This window comes from Podarcis erhardii, assembly GCF_964252035.2.
Source record: "Podarcis erhardii genome assembly, chromosome: 15".
Classification (NCBI taxonomy): Eukaryota; Metazoa; Chordata; class Lepidosauria; order Squamata; family Lacertidae; genus Podarcis; species Podarcis erhardii.
The window spans coordinates 16287746-16299229 of record NC_138505.1 but is presented as its reverse complement, the minus strand read 5'-3'; the positions used below and the strand labels follow the sequence as shown (position 1 = coordinate 16299229).

At 46.3% G+C, this 11484-nt stretch overlaps 1 protein-coding gene across 1 annotated transcript; it reads left to right on the top strand.

Moving 5' to 3' along the window:
* The first annotated feature begins 1461 nt into the window (after nt 1–1461).
* CST6 (cystatin E/M) lies at nt 1462–10475 on the top strand. The gene is made up of 3 exons (XM_081842549.1): nt 1462–1746; nt 4064–4192; nt 10082–10475. Exons 1-3 carry the CDS (start codon nt 1477–1479, stop codon nt 10169–10171), a joined length of 489 nt encoding a protein of 162 aa, XP_081698675.1. The 5' UTR covers nt 1462–1476; the 3' UTR covers nt 10172–10475.
* The last annotated feature ends 1009 nt before the right edge of the window (nt 10476–11484 follow it).

Genomic DNA, 11484 nt, shown 5'->3' with positions numbered 1-11484 from the left:
AGAAGGCCCCGGATGCACTTTTACTCACAGTGCTCCATTGGTGCCCTTAACCTTGCACAGTTTGTGGCACCTTGCACCCGTGGGTGCACGCACGAGAAAGAGTGGCACATGCAGCAGGGGAGGAGGGAAGGAGAAGGAGGTAACACTTGTATGGTGGCGGAAGATCAAGGAAATACTGTATTTTTCTAGTATTTAGCAAAAACATTGTCTTTATACATGGAAAAATAAGGTATTTAAATTACAAGGTAATAACATTGCTAACAAATTTAAAAGGAATGAAAAACAATACTTATTTTTAAGTGCCTTAAAGCCGCGAGTCTCCAATCTTTTCAGAGCAGGATCCTACCATTTTCCTAAATAGGCATTTTAGGACCCACTTCTCAATTAAAAAAATAATTTTTATTAAAGATTTTATTGGGTTAGAAAAGTACATGCATTGTCTCTAATTTCAGGTTGTAGAGTCTTTTCTACAAATCTTTTGCCTGGTCTGAGTGCTGCTGTAGTGACACAGGTCAGATCCAAGTGGAAGATTTAAAGCACATGCAATACACATTTAAAACACAGAATATTGGGAATAATAGCTTGTTCAGGCTGTTGAGGAACAATCTGAATGTGAAACTACAGTTGCCAGAATTTTGGGGGAGGTAAAAGGTGAAGGTAAAGGGACCCCTGACCATTAGGTCCAATCGTGGCCGACTCTGGGGTTGCAGTGCTCATCTCGCTTTATTGGCCGAGGGAGCCGGAGTACAGCTTCTGGGTCATGTGGCCAGCATGACTAAGCCGCTTCTGGTCAACCAGAGCAGTGCATGGAAACACTGTTTACCTTCCTGCCGGAGCGGTACCTATTTATCTACTTGCACTTTGATGTGCTTTCGAACTGCTAGGTTGGCAGGAGAGGGACCGAGCAACAGGAGCTCACCCCGTTGCGGGGATTCGAACCGCTGACCTTCTGATCAGTAAGTCCTAGGCTCTGTGGTTTAATCCACAGCACCACCATGCACACTGGATGTGTTTTACATGTCTAGTATGCATTTGTCCATATACAGCACAGGATCTTTCAGCAACAGCTGCCTTTCCCAAGCCTGGTGCCCTCTAGCGGACTACAAGTCCCACCAGAGTCCAAATATCTGGAGGGCACCTGGTTGAGGAAGGATCCTTTATATTTGCGCTGCTTTGAATCTGAATCGGTCACCTCCGGTCAGGCTGCAACCCAGAGGTGACCCACCAGCGAAAGATCCAAGCCGTCCTCTGCAGCGCCTACGCAAAAGGAAGCCCCACGCTGCTTAGTGGGATTTACTCCCAGGTAAAGGCGCGAACATTCCCAGGCTGCGCCTACGTCTTCCCTGCAGCGGGAGCAGCTCTCCCCAGGAGTGGGCGTGGCTCCGCGCCTTACCTGTCCTTTCAGGCTTCCGCCTCCCGCGTCGTTGATTGGCCGGCTCCGCGGCGTGGGCGTGGCCTCGGCCTTTATATCAGCCTATGGCCGCGCTCACTTCCCGCTCATTCTCAGCAATGGCGCAGTTGTGTTCACCTGTCGCGATGCGCATCTCCTCTTGCCTTGGGCTGCTGCTGCTTTTCCTCCCGGCGCTGTTTGCGGGAAGCATCGGGATGCCCGGAGGCCTGACGCCTCGCTCCGTCTCGGATCCTGACGTGCAGAAGGCCGCTGCCTTCGCCGTGTCCGCCTACAACCAGGCCAGCAACAACATGTTCTATTGCCGGCAGCTGAGCATCCTCAAAGCGGAGAGCCAGGTAAGGACGCGGGGGGCTTGCAAGAAATTCTTGGGCCCCTTTTCCACTCTCCATCCCTAAAACAATTTTTTTTAAAAAAACCACTTAACCTCTCTCTTCACACCAGCCTTTTCCATCCTGGTGCCCTCCTGCTGTCTTGGCCTGTCATTAGCCTCCAGCCCACAGCCCAAAGCATCCGAAAGGGCGCAGGTGACATAGAGAAGTACAGTAGCCTAGTCGTTGAAGGAAGGAGGACCTCGGGGGGTGGAGAGGGGAATCGAAGGGCTGTAACTCAGCCGTAGAGCATCTGTCTTGCGTGTAGAAGGTCCCAGATCATAGCTGTCAACCTTCCTTTTTTTTGCGGGAAATTCCCTTATTCCAGCGCCGTTTCCCGCTGCTATCCCGGATTGTTAGATATCCCGTAGACTGTCCCCGGGACAGGTGAGGCTGCTGATCCCTTATTTTCAAATCCGAAAGTTGACAGCTATGTCCCAAATTGAAAAGCAGAGTGCAAGTTGTCATTTATCTGCCTTGAATGCAGAAGATCCCAGGTTCAGTCCCTGGCATCCCTAGGTAGGGCTGGGAGAGACACCGCCCCCCCCCGCCTGAAATGCTGGAGAGTCATTGCTGCCAGTCAGTGTAGACAATAATGGGCAAGATGGATGAACGGTCTGTCGGTTTAAAGGCAACTTCTTAAGTTCCTGGAAGCTGGGGGCGGAGGGAAGAGAATTGAGATGGGTTGACACTGTAGGAGAGAGAGAGTGTGTGTGTGATGGTTTTTTGTAGGGGGGAGGAGTCCTAACAAAAGGACAGGATTGGAAATCATGACTCCTTAAGAGCTGTCACGGACTGCTAAATGCCCCCAGGCCAAGTGGCAAGCTGAATAAATGCATGATGTTCTGGCACCTCCTGTAGACTAATGATGTGTACATACAAACGCTCATTTTAAATTCAGTTTTCTTAAATGCTTCAGTGTGAACTTAAGTCAAGCAAAAGGTTAAACACTCAGCCCCCCCCCCCGCTAGAAAGGCTAAAATATCTAGGTAGGTAGACTGGGCTTTCTTTCCCCCACCATCCCTGGGAGGAAATGGCACTGGGATGTAGAAGTCTAGGGTCCTGAGACAAAAAGGAACAAGGTAGTCCTCATTGAGGGTGAGGATTGTGGAGGTGCAGTGTGTGTTTGCAGAGCAGGAAGTGAGAGGTACTGAAAAAGATTCAGAGGTAACATTACTTATTTATGGCAACTCCTGTCCTGCCTTTCAGGATATCCACCCGCCCCCCCCAGGTGGCTTGCAAATACATTCCCAGAAAATACAAACTCATATTAGCATATTAAAAAGCCATCGGGTTCTGAGTTGGTGATAGAAAAGGAAGTGATGGCCACCCATTTTGATGGCTTTGAAAGAGGATTGGACCAATTCACAGATGCAGAAGGCTGTCAATGGCTATTTGTCATGATGGCTATTCTCTACCTCTGCAGTCAAAGGCAGTACAGTGGTACCTCTGGTTAAGTACTTAATTCGTTGTAATGGGGCCTCCCGCTGCTGCTGCGCCGCCACCACGTGATTTCTGTTCTCATCCTGAAGCAAATTTCTTAACCCGAGGTACTATTTCTGGGCTAAAGGTAAAGGTAAAGGGACCCCTGACCATTAGGTCCAGTCGTGACTAACTCTGGGGTTGTGGTACTCATTTTCCTTTATTGGCCAAGGGAGCTGGTGTACAGCTTCCGGGTCATGTGGCCAGCATTACTAAGCCGCTTCTGGTGAACCAGAGCAGCGCACAGAAACGCCTCCGTTTACCTTCCCACCAGAGCAGTACCTATTTATCTACTTGTACTTTGACGTGCTTTCGAATTGCTAGGTTGGCAGGAGCAGGGACCGAGCAACAGGAGTTCACCCCGTCGCGGGGATTCGAACTGCCAATCTTCTGATCCTCAAGTCCTAGGCTCTGTGGTTTAACCCACAGCGCCACCTGTGTCCCATTTCTGGGTTAGTGGAGTCTATAACCTGAAGCGTATGTAACCCGAGGTACCACTGTAATACTTCTGGACACTGTTTGCTGGAAACTTCACGAAGGGAGAGTGCTCTTGTACTTGGGTCCTTGCTTGCATCTGGGGCATCTGGCTGACCACTGTGAGGATGCTGGATTGCATGGGCTATCGGCCTGATCCAGCAGGACTCTTCATGTAGAACTGAGCACATGGTTCATTTAATGACACTAACCTTTAATTGCATCTGTTTACATCAATCTAGTTCCTGCCTCCATATCTCTCTCTCAAGATATATATATATATCTTGCATTACTCTGCTAAATGTCAAATGCCTAATTTGTTTTCCAGGTGGTGGAGGGTGTGAAATACTACTTGACTGTCAAGTTGGTGAATACCCTGTGTGAGAAGAAGGGAGGGTCAAACCTGAGTGCTGAGGACCTCCAGCGCTGCAGCCTGCCCTTGGAAGGAGAACAGCAGGTGAGACTAGGAACCAGATGTGTTGACCGGGGACCTCACAGCTTCTTTGTGTTTATTCAGTGATAAGAAAGGCTGGGTGTTCCCTGTACAACACAGTTTAAAACTGCCGTAGATGGAGCAGCTTTGATGATGCGACTTTCCAGCCCTTCATACAGCCTTAGGAATTTGTGAATATCCTCAGTTTTGTTGAGTAATCCCAAGATACAATAATGATTCCCTGAACAGCCTGGTGCTCATCTGGTGATCTGGGCTGCAGCTTCCATCAGCCACAGTCAGCTGTGGGATGCTAGAGCTGATGAGAGCATAATTCTTATAATTATTAATTGCCCACCTTTCATCCTTAGTTCCCAGGGTGCGTTACAACAGTTAAAAGACAATATTCTACCTAACTGGGTAAGCTTGCCTGAACAAAGCTGGTTTTAGCAGGCACCAAAAGGGATACGGTGATAGCCTCTGCTGATGCCATTGGGCAGGGATTTCCAAAGTGTTACACTACCACACTAAAATATTGATTTATTAGGAATGCAAAATGAGTATTCTGTGTCACCTGTAACAGTGCCAGTTCCACAGATCAAAGCAGTTGACTGGGCATATATGGGGTGAAGCAATCTCACAGGTAAACTGGTCCTAAGCTGTTCAGGGCTATATATCCCCCCAGTAACACCTTGAACCTGGTCCGGTAGCAAATCGGCAAGCAGTGTGGGTCTCTGAGCATAGGTGTTAATAAGCTGACAGGGTCAACTCCTGTTAGAAATTGTGCTGCAGCATTCTGCACTAACTGCAGCTTCTGGTTCAAGCGTAAGGGAAGCCCCGCATTGCAGCCAGTCTGTGCCTAGCATTCCCCACTGCCAGCAAGCGCATGGGAATCTGCCTTAAGCAGAATCAGACCCTTGATCCGGGTGCCCCATTGCTGCTGATTCTGAGTGGCAACTGCTCTCCAGGTTTTTCAGATGGGAGGGGGTATTTCCTAGTCCTGCCTGGGGATGCTGAGGAATCTAACCAGGGAACTTTCTGCATGCAGTGCAGAAGTTCTGGCACTGAGCTGCAGCTTTCCTTGTGCAGAATGTAACCTTAGACCTATTTCACCTGCCTGGCTGTTGTCGTACTAGAGCATTATATAAGTAGTGTTTATCATGTCCTAAGAATGTTATGAGGAACTCCTTCCTGTGTTTAATGACTAATCATTGTAAATAAGCAAGAGACAGCTTCTCTTGTTGAAACTGGCAGCCAGCCAGCCGTTTAATCTTCTTGTCATTTCCACAGTTACTATATTTGTTCACACCCTGCCTTTTCCCCTGATGGAACTCAAAGCAGCTTACAGATAAAAATAAGAACCTCTAAGAATATAGAAAAAGCAATCATTAAAAAAGTAAACATTGGTGGAATGAAGACTATGACCATATATAAAATCTATTAAAGCTAGACAATTACAACAAGAAGAGCATGGCACCAACCCTTTCATTAAAAGCAGTCCGTTTCTCAAGCCTGTTGGAACCAGAAAGTTTTTGCTTGCCAGAGGAACTAAGGCAAGGAGGGAGCCAGCCGAACTTCTCTAGGGAAGGAGCTCCAAAAATTGGGAGCTGTCACTGAGAAGGCCCTCTCTCACATCCCCACCAAGTGGGTCTGTAAGGGTAGTGGGACCAAGAGAAAGGCCTCCCTAAAAGACCTCAAAACCTGAGCAGGTTTGTATGAGAGAGTGCGGTTTTTCAGAAAAGCTTGTACTTGAGCTGTTGAAAGCCACAAACTCTTGAAATGTGTAGTCTCTTGGCCAGTGAGTATTTCCTACCACCACACCTTGTTGACCTGCCATTCTTGCACAGAAGTAAATCAGAGCAGCCTTTGTGGATGAAAACCAATTGTGGCTCTCCAGGTGTTGATGGACTTCCCACCTCAGTAGTCTCTGGCTGGTGTCCAGCAACATCTGGAGGACCACAGATGGAAACCCGAGCCAAAATGGGATTTCCATGGGGCTTCCTCATTCACCATTTTGCTAGGGTTTGGCATGGGTTTTATTTATTTTAAGAAAGCAATAGTAGTTTTGCTCATCAGTAACCAGCTGACCACCTGTGGACACTTACAGATAGGACACGAATGTGCTGGTTGTTCTTTTGTTCACACTCTGGGTAGACTGCTTCTGTATAAGGAGGGTTTGTTTTGCTGTTAGCTGAATAGCCGTTAGTTGACATATCTCCCCCACACAATTCCTTTAGGAAAGCTATCCAGGCCAGTGGCTATTGCCACATCTTGTATATCTTGTGATGCTTGACATCATTAATCTCAATGGGCTCATAGGACATTAATCTCAATGGGCTCATAGGACATTAGTCATATGAGCCCATTGAGATTAATGGTGTCAAGTTAGTCATGTCTGTCTACTTCAATGGGCTTACTCAGAGTATAATTAAAACGGGATACAACCTGAAGATTATTTTAACTGTCCAAACATTATGTCTGGATAAAGTGTTATACCTTTATATTTCACCTCCCAAGGGTGACCTGAAACTTGTGACAGCTAATGGTGGCTAGACTAGTAATAGCAAACAATTGGAAATCTGACATTTCACTTGGCATATTGCAATGGCACAAGGAAGTGTGAGGATGTAGCTTTGTTAACAAACCTTTCCTGTTGCCAATGAGACATTGAAGGATGTGTGTGAAATATGTTTATTTTTTTAAAAAATGGAGCTTGCTTGTTACTAGAATTTTAAATTCCAATACAAATTCATTCTTACAGTCTGACATTTTGCATTTAAATCATAAAAGTGGCCAATTATGCCTAACGGGCAACAAAGCCATGCTTTTAAAAAAATTAAAGAAATCAGAGTTTGCTGTTTTGGTTGTGATCAATAATTTTATAGTTTATAGATGAAATTGTTTTTGTGTTGTAATTTAGCAATAAAAAGCATTGTATTTTACCTTTCAGTTTATAAAAAAAGTTCAGCTGCTAACGTAGTAGAATATTATGTTTTGTAATATACAGTGGTACCTTGGCTTAAGTACTTAATTCGTTCTGGAGGTCCGTTCTTAACCTGAAACCGTTCTTAACCTGAAGCACCACTTTAGCTAATGGGGCCTCCCACTGCCGGAGCATGATTTCTGTTCTCATTCTGAAGCAAAGTTCTTAACCTGAAGCACTATTTCTGGCTTAGCGGAGTCTGTAACCTGAAGCGTATGTAACCTGAAGCGTATGTAACCCAAGGTACCACTGTAATCTATTTTGTCATTTATATTTTTATCATAATGAGCTAAACACATAATGGCCGGCAAATATAGCTCAGACAAGGGGGAGATGAGGATTTTACAAGGCCAGCAGCTCAAATGCCTGTAAAGAAAAAATGGGCCTTAGTACATGTTTTTGGGTGATGCCCCCAAATATGGTCTGGTAAATAGTTCACCAGCTGGGCTGACTGAAGATGTTCTGGGGGCTGTATTAGCAAATTGCAACCCTACATCACTTTCTGCTAATAAAGCCCAGGGCCCAAGTCAAGTCACCAGCAAGTTCTCCTTCACAACAACACTGCTGTGTTGTCCTTGAATAAGCTTCTGTTCATTTGTGAAGGAGAGCTGTCTCCAGATCTGTGTCCCCTAATGGTTCCCAAAGCCTCTTGCCCCCATACCATCAGAATTCCACTTCTGCCCCCAAATAATAATAATAATAATATAATAATTTATTATTTATACCCCGCCCATCTGGCTGAGTTTCCCCAGACACTCTGGGCGGCTTCCAATCAAGTGTTAAAAACAATACAGCATTAAATGGCAGTGCTTAATTTTTCCATGGAAAATTTGACATTTCGTTGGCTCAAGAGGGACAATTAATGGATGCAATTAATTACAGGTGCAAGATTAGGGAACCAGCTTATTCGATACAAGGAAAAGAAACATTGCTAAATTAGATCATGCTCCAGGGCATCAGAAACTGTTCTGATGCAAATCGGCACAATGAGGAATCATTTTCAGTTTGGAGTTTCCCAGTGAATCCGCATTGCTGTGCCTGAGAATCACCTCTGTACTAAGCTGGAATGTTTGGGGAAATGTTCTTGGTTGGTCTGAAAATCTGCAATGGGGCAATGAGATGGACTCTCCAAGCCTGCTGCACTAGGGGAGACAACAAGGACAGTTGGGTGTCTTTTCCCCCCACAACCGTGCCTCTGATGAGTGGCAGCTTGAATGTGTGCAGTCCAGGCAAAGGGGCAGGTGATCTCTTGCTGCAAATATGTTCTGAGGTTGACTCCAGTTAACCCCAGATGGCAGCAGGGTCACCAGCTATAGTTGTATTGGTTCAAAATGTGTCATTTTGTTTCAGCCTGTTGGCGCTGTGTTGAATCTGAGCCGAGGCTCCCTCTGCCTTAACCCTGTGTATTTATTGACAAAGCAACAGAGATGCGAATCTCGTGAGTGTGTATGAAGTTCATTTGACTCACCACTGAGCAGGCCCAGCTGACTACGGCATAATTGGGGTTTGAGGCATCCAGGGGTGAGACTCCCAAAGAATCCCAAGCCGTCATCCAGTTCCCTTTTGTGTGCTGGCTGCCCATCTTTCACTGACCTCTTTCCTGCCGCCTCCTCATGTTCTCAAAACTGGAAAAAAACGTGGGAGTGGAACGTGGCATGTCTCAAGATGCACTGAAAGGTCTATACTGAAACAGGTTCTGCTTGTCTTGGAAATGTTGCCTGTGCAGTTTCTGAGATTTCAGAAGAAATCCCTGTGACCTCTCCAGGGAAGGTTCTTCCTGAGAGCAGGAAGGAAGCAGCCCTGTTCATTGCACTCCTGTTTAGTGAGGACACGTCATCGCACAAAAACCCTCCAGTGCTTCTGCCTTCCTTGACCAACTTTTTTTTTTTAGCTGTTCTCTTTATTCATGAGGCTCTTGCTAGAACAAGGTTGTCTAGAATCCACATTCCCATGATGAGCCATTTCCACCCCCAGGGCTGGTTGCCAATCCTGGCCCAAAGCGAGTTCGCAATAATGCCTTCCTTGCTCTCTTTGAGGCCTATGCTGTTGATTGTCGATGCTTCCGTATTTCAGATAGACTGCTCCTGTTCCAGGCCTCTCTCCTATTCCCCCACCAGAAATGTTTGGCAACTGTGACTGGGCTGTGTCTGTGGGAGAGTTTCTCCTGCAAGTTCTTAAAGTATTGGAAGCCTGTGCTGTAGTAACTCAGAGTGCAGGGCTTTTAGGGTGGCTACCCTGCTCCTCTTCTGTGGAATAGCATCCACAGATATAACAGGGCACCCACGATCTGCACTTTCTGGAAACAACTGGAGATATTTTTTTTCTGCCAGGCTTTCCCAGCTGGATAAAGGATCTTTGCCACATGTGTTCATTTTTTAGGGTTTTAATTTTGCATTAAATGCATTAGCTGTTGTGCGTTTTTAACTGTTTTTTATAATGCAAATTGAAAGGGATGCGGGTGGCACTGTGGGTAAAACCTCAGTGCCTAGGACTTGATGATCGTGCGGTTCAAATCCCCGCGGCGGGGTGAGCTCCCGTCTCTCGGTCCCAGCTCCTGCCCACCTAGCAGTTCGAAAGCACCCTTAAAGTGCAAGTAGATAAATAGGTACTGCTTCATAGCGGGAAGGTAAACAGCGTTCCGTGTGCTACGCTGGTGCTGGCTCGCCAGAGCAGCTTCGTCACGCTGGCCACGTGACCCGGAAGTGTCTTCGAACGGCGCCAGCTCCCAGCCTCTAGAGTGAGATGAGCGCACAACCCTAGAGTCTGACAAGACTGGCCTGTACGGGCAGGGGTACCTTTACCTTTACCTATAATGCAAATTGCCTTGAAGGTGGTTTAGAAGGTGATTAATGAATCAGTTATAATAATCCCCCCCACACTTAGCTCTAATTGTCTGGATATTTTTCTTTCTCTCTCCTTTCCCCTCTTTCCAGAAACAAATCTGTGAGTTCCACGTCTGGTCCCGTCCATGGCTCAGTGACACGCGACTGACACACATGAGCTGCAAAGCAGCCAGTTCCTGAACGTCACGCCTGGGGGTGAATCGGATGGACATCGGCTTCCCTGCTGCCTGGATGAACTCAGGCCAAAGCATCATTCCTGGGGGGCCAGTGCAAGCTTGAAACTATCTACTCCACTCCTATCTCAAGAATGGAAAATCACTATTTTAATTCTGAAATCACATTTCCCACATTTCTAAAATTGCACTGGGGCTTTTCTACCATGCCTCCAAATATACTCCCTCTCTTTGTTTTGATGGTCTTGCAAACCTCTTTTTTTCTTTGTAACTTGGTGATTCATTCCAATAAAGATATCACTTGGTCAGTGTTCGGGTGTTACTGCTTTTTTCCTTTTAACGAGCTCATTCTCACTTTCCTGCACAGAATTCCACCACCTAAAGGACTCCATCCATTGTATTGAAATAATTCCACCTTGTTTCTGTTATCTACCTCGAGGGGAATGAAATTAAATTCTCGGAAGTGGGTCACCAGACAGTGTTTTGAGTTTGCAATACATGCCAAGGTTGAACATTGCCGGTGTATGAGCTCTCCCCCTCCCCAGTCCTGTTTGTTTGTTTTAGTTCATTTGCTTCCCACTTTTTGATCCAAGGAACTGACGGTGCCAAACATAGTTCTTCCCCGTCCCACAACAACCCTGTGAAGTAGGTTAGGCTCAGAGGCAATGACTGGCCTATGGGCACCTAGTAAGCATCATGGTTGAGTGGGGATTTGAACCCTGGTCTTTCCCAGGTCCTCATCGGATGCCGGAACCCAGCCTTTCTCAAACTTGGGTCCCCAGAGGTTGTTGGAATTAAATCTCCCATCATCCCTGACCACTGGCCATGTTTGGCGTTGTAGTCTTAATAACAATCAGGAGTCCCAAAGTTGAGAAATGCTGCCTAACCACTGCTGCACATGAGTCAACAGTGTGATGCTGCAGCAAAACAAAACAAACAACAGTAATGGAATTCAAGGCTGCGTCAACAGAAGCAGAGTGTCTAGTTTGAGGGAAGTCCTAGTACAGTGGTACCTTGGTTCTCAAATGCCTTGGTACTCAAAACAACTTGGAACCCAAACACTGCAAACCTGGAAGTAAGTGTTCCGGTTTGTGAACTTTTTTTCGGAAGCCGAACATGCTCTGTTTTGAGTGTTAGATTTCCGATTTGAGTGCCACACTTCCGTTTTGAGTGTTACGCTGAGCTCTGTCTGTTTTTGCTATTTATTTTGCCTTTTTGTTTTTGTGGCTCTTTTTGTTTTGTTTTTGTGACTGTGTGGAACCCAGTTCAGCTACTGATTGATTGATTGATTGATTGATTGATTGACTTTAGTACAGGGGT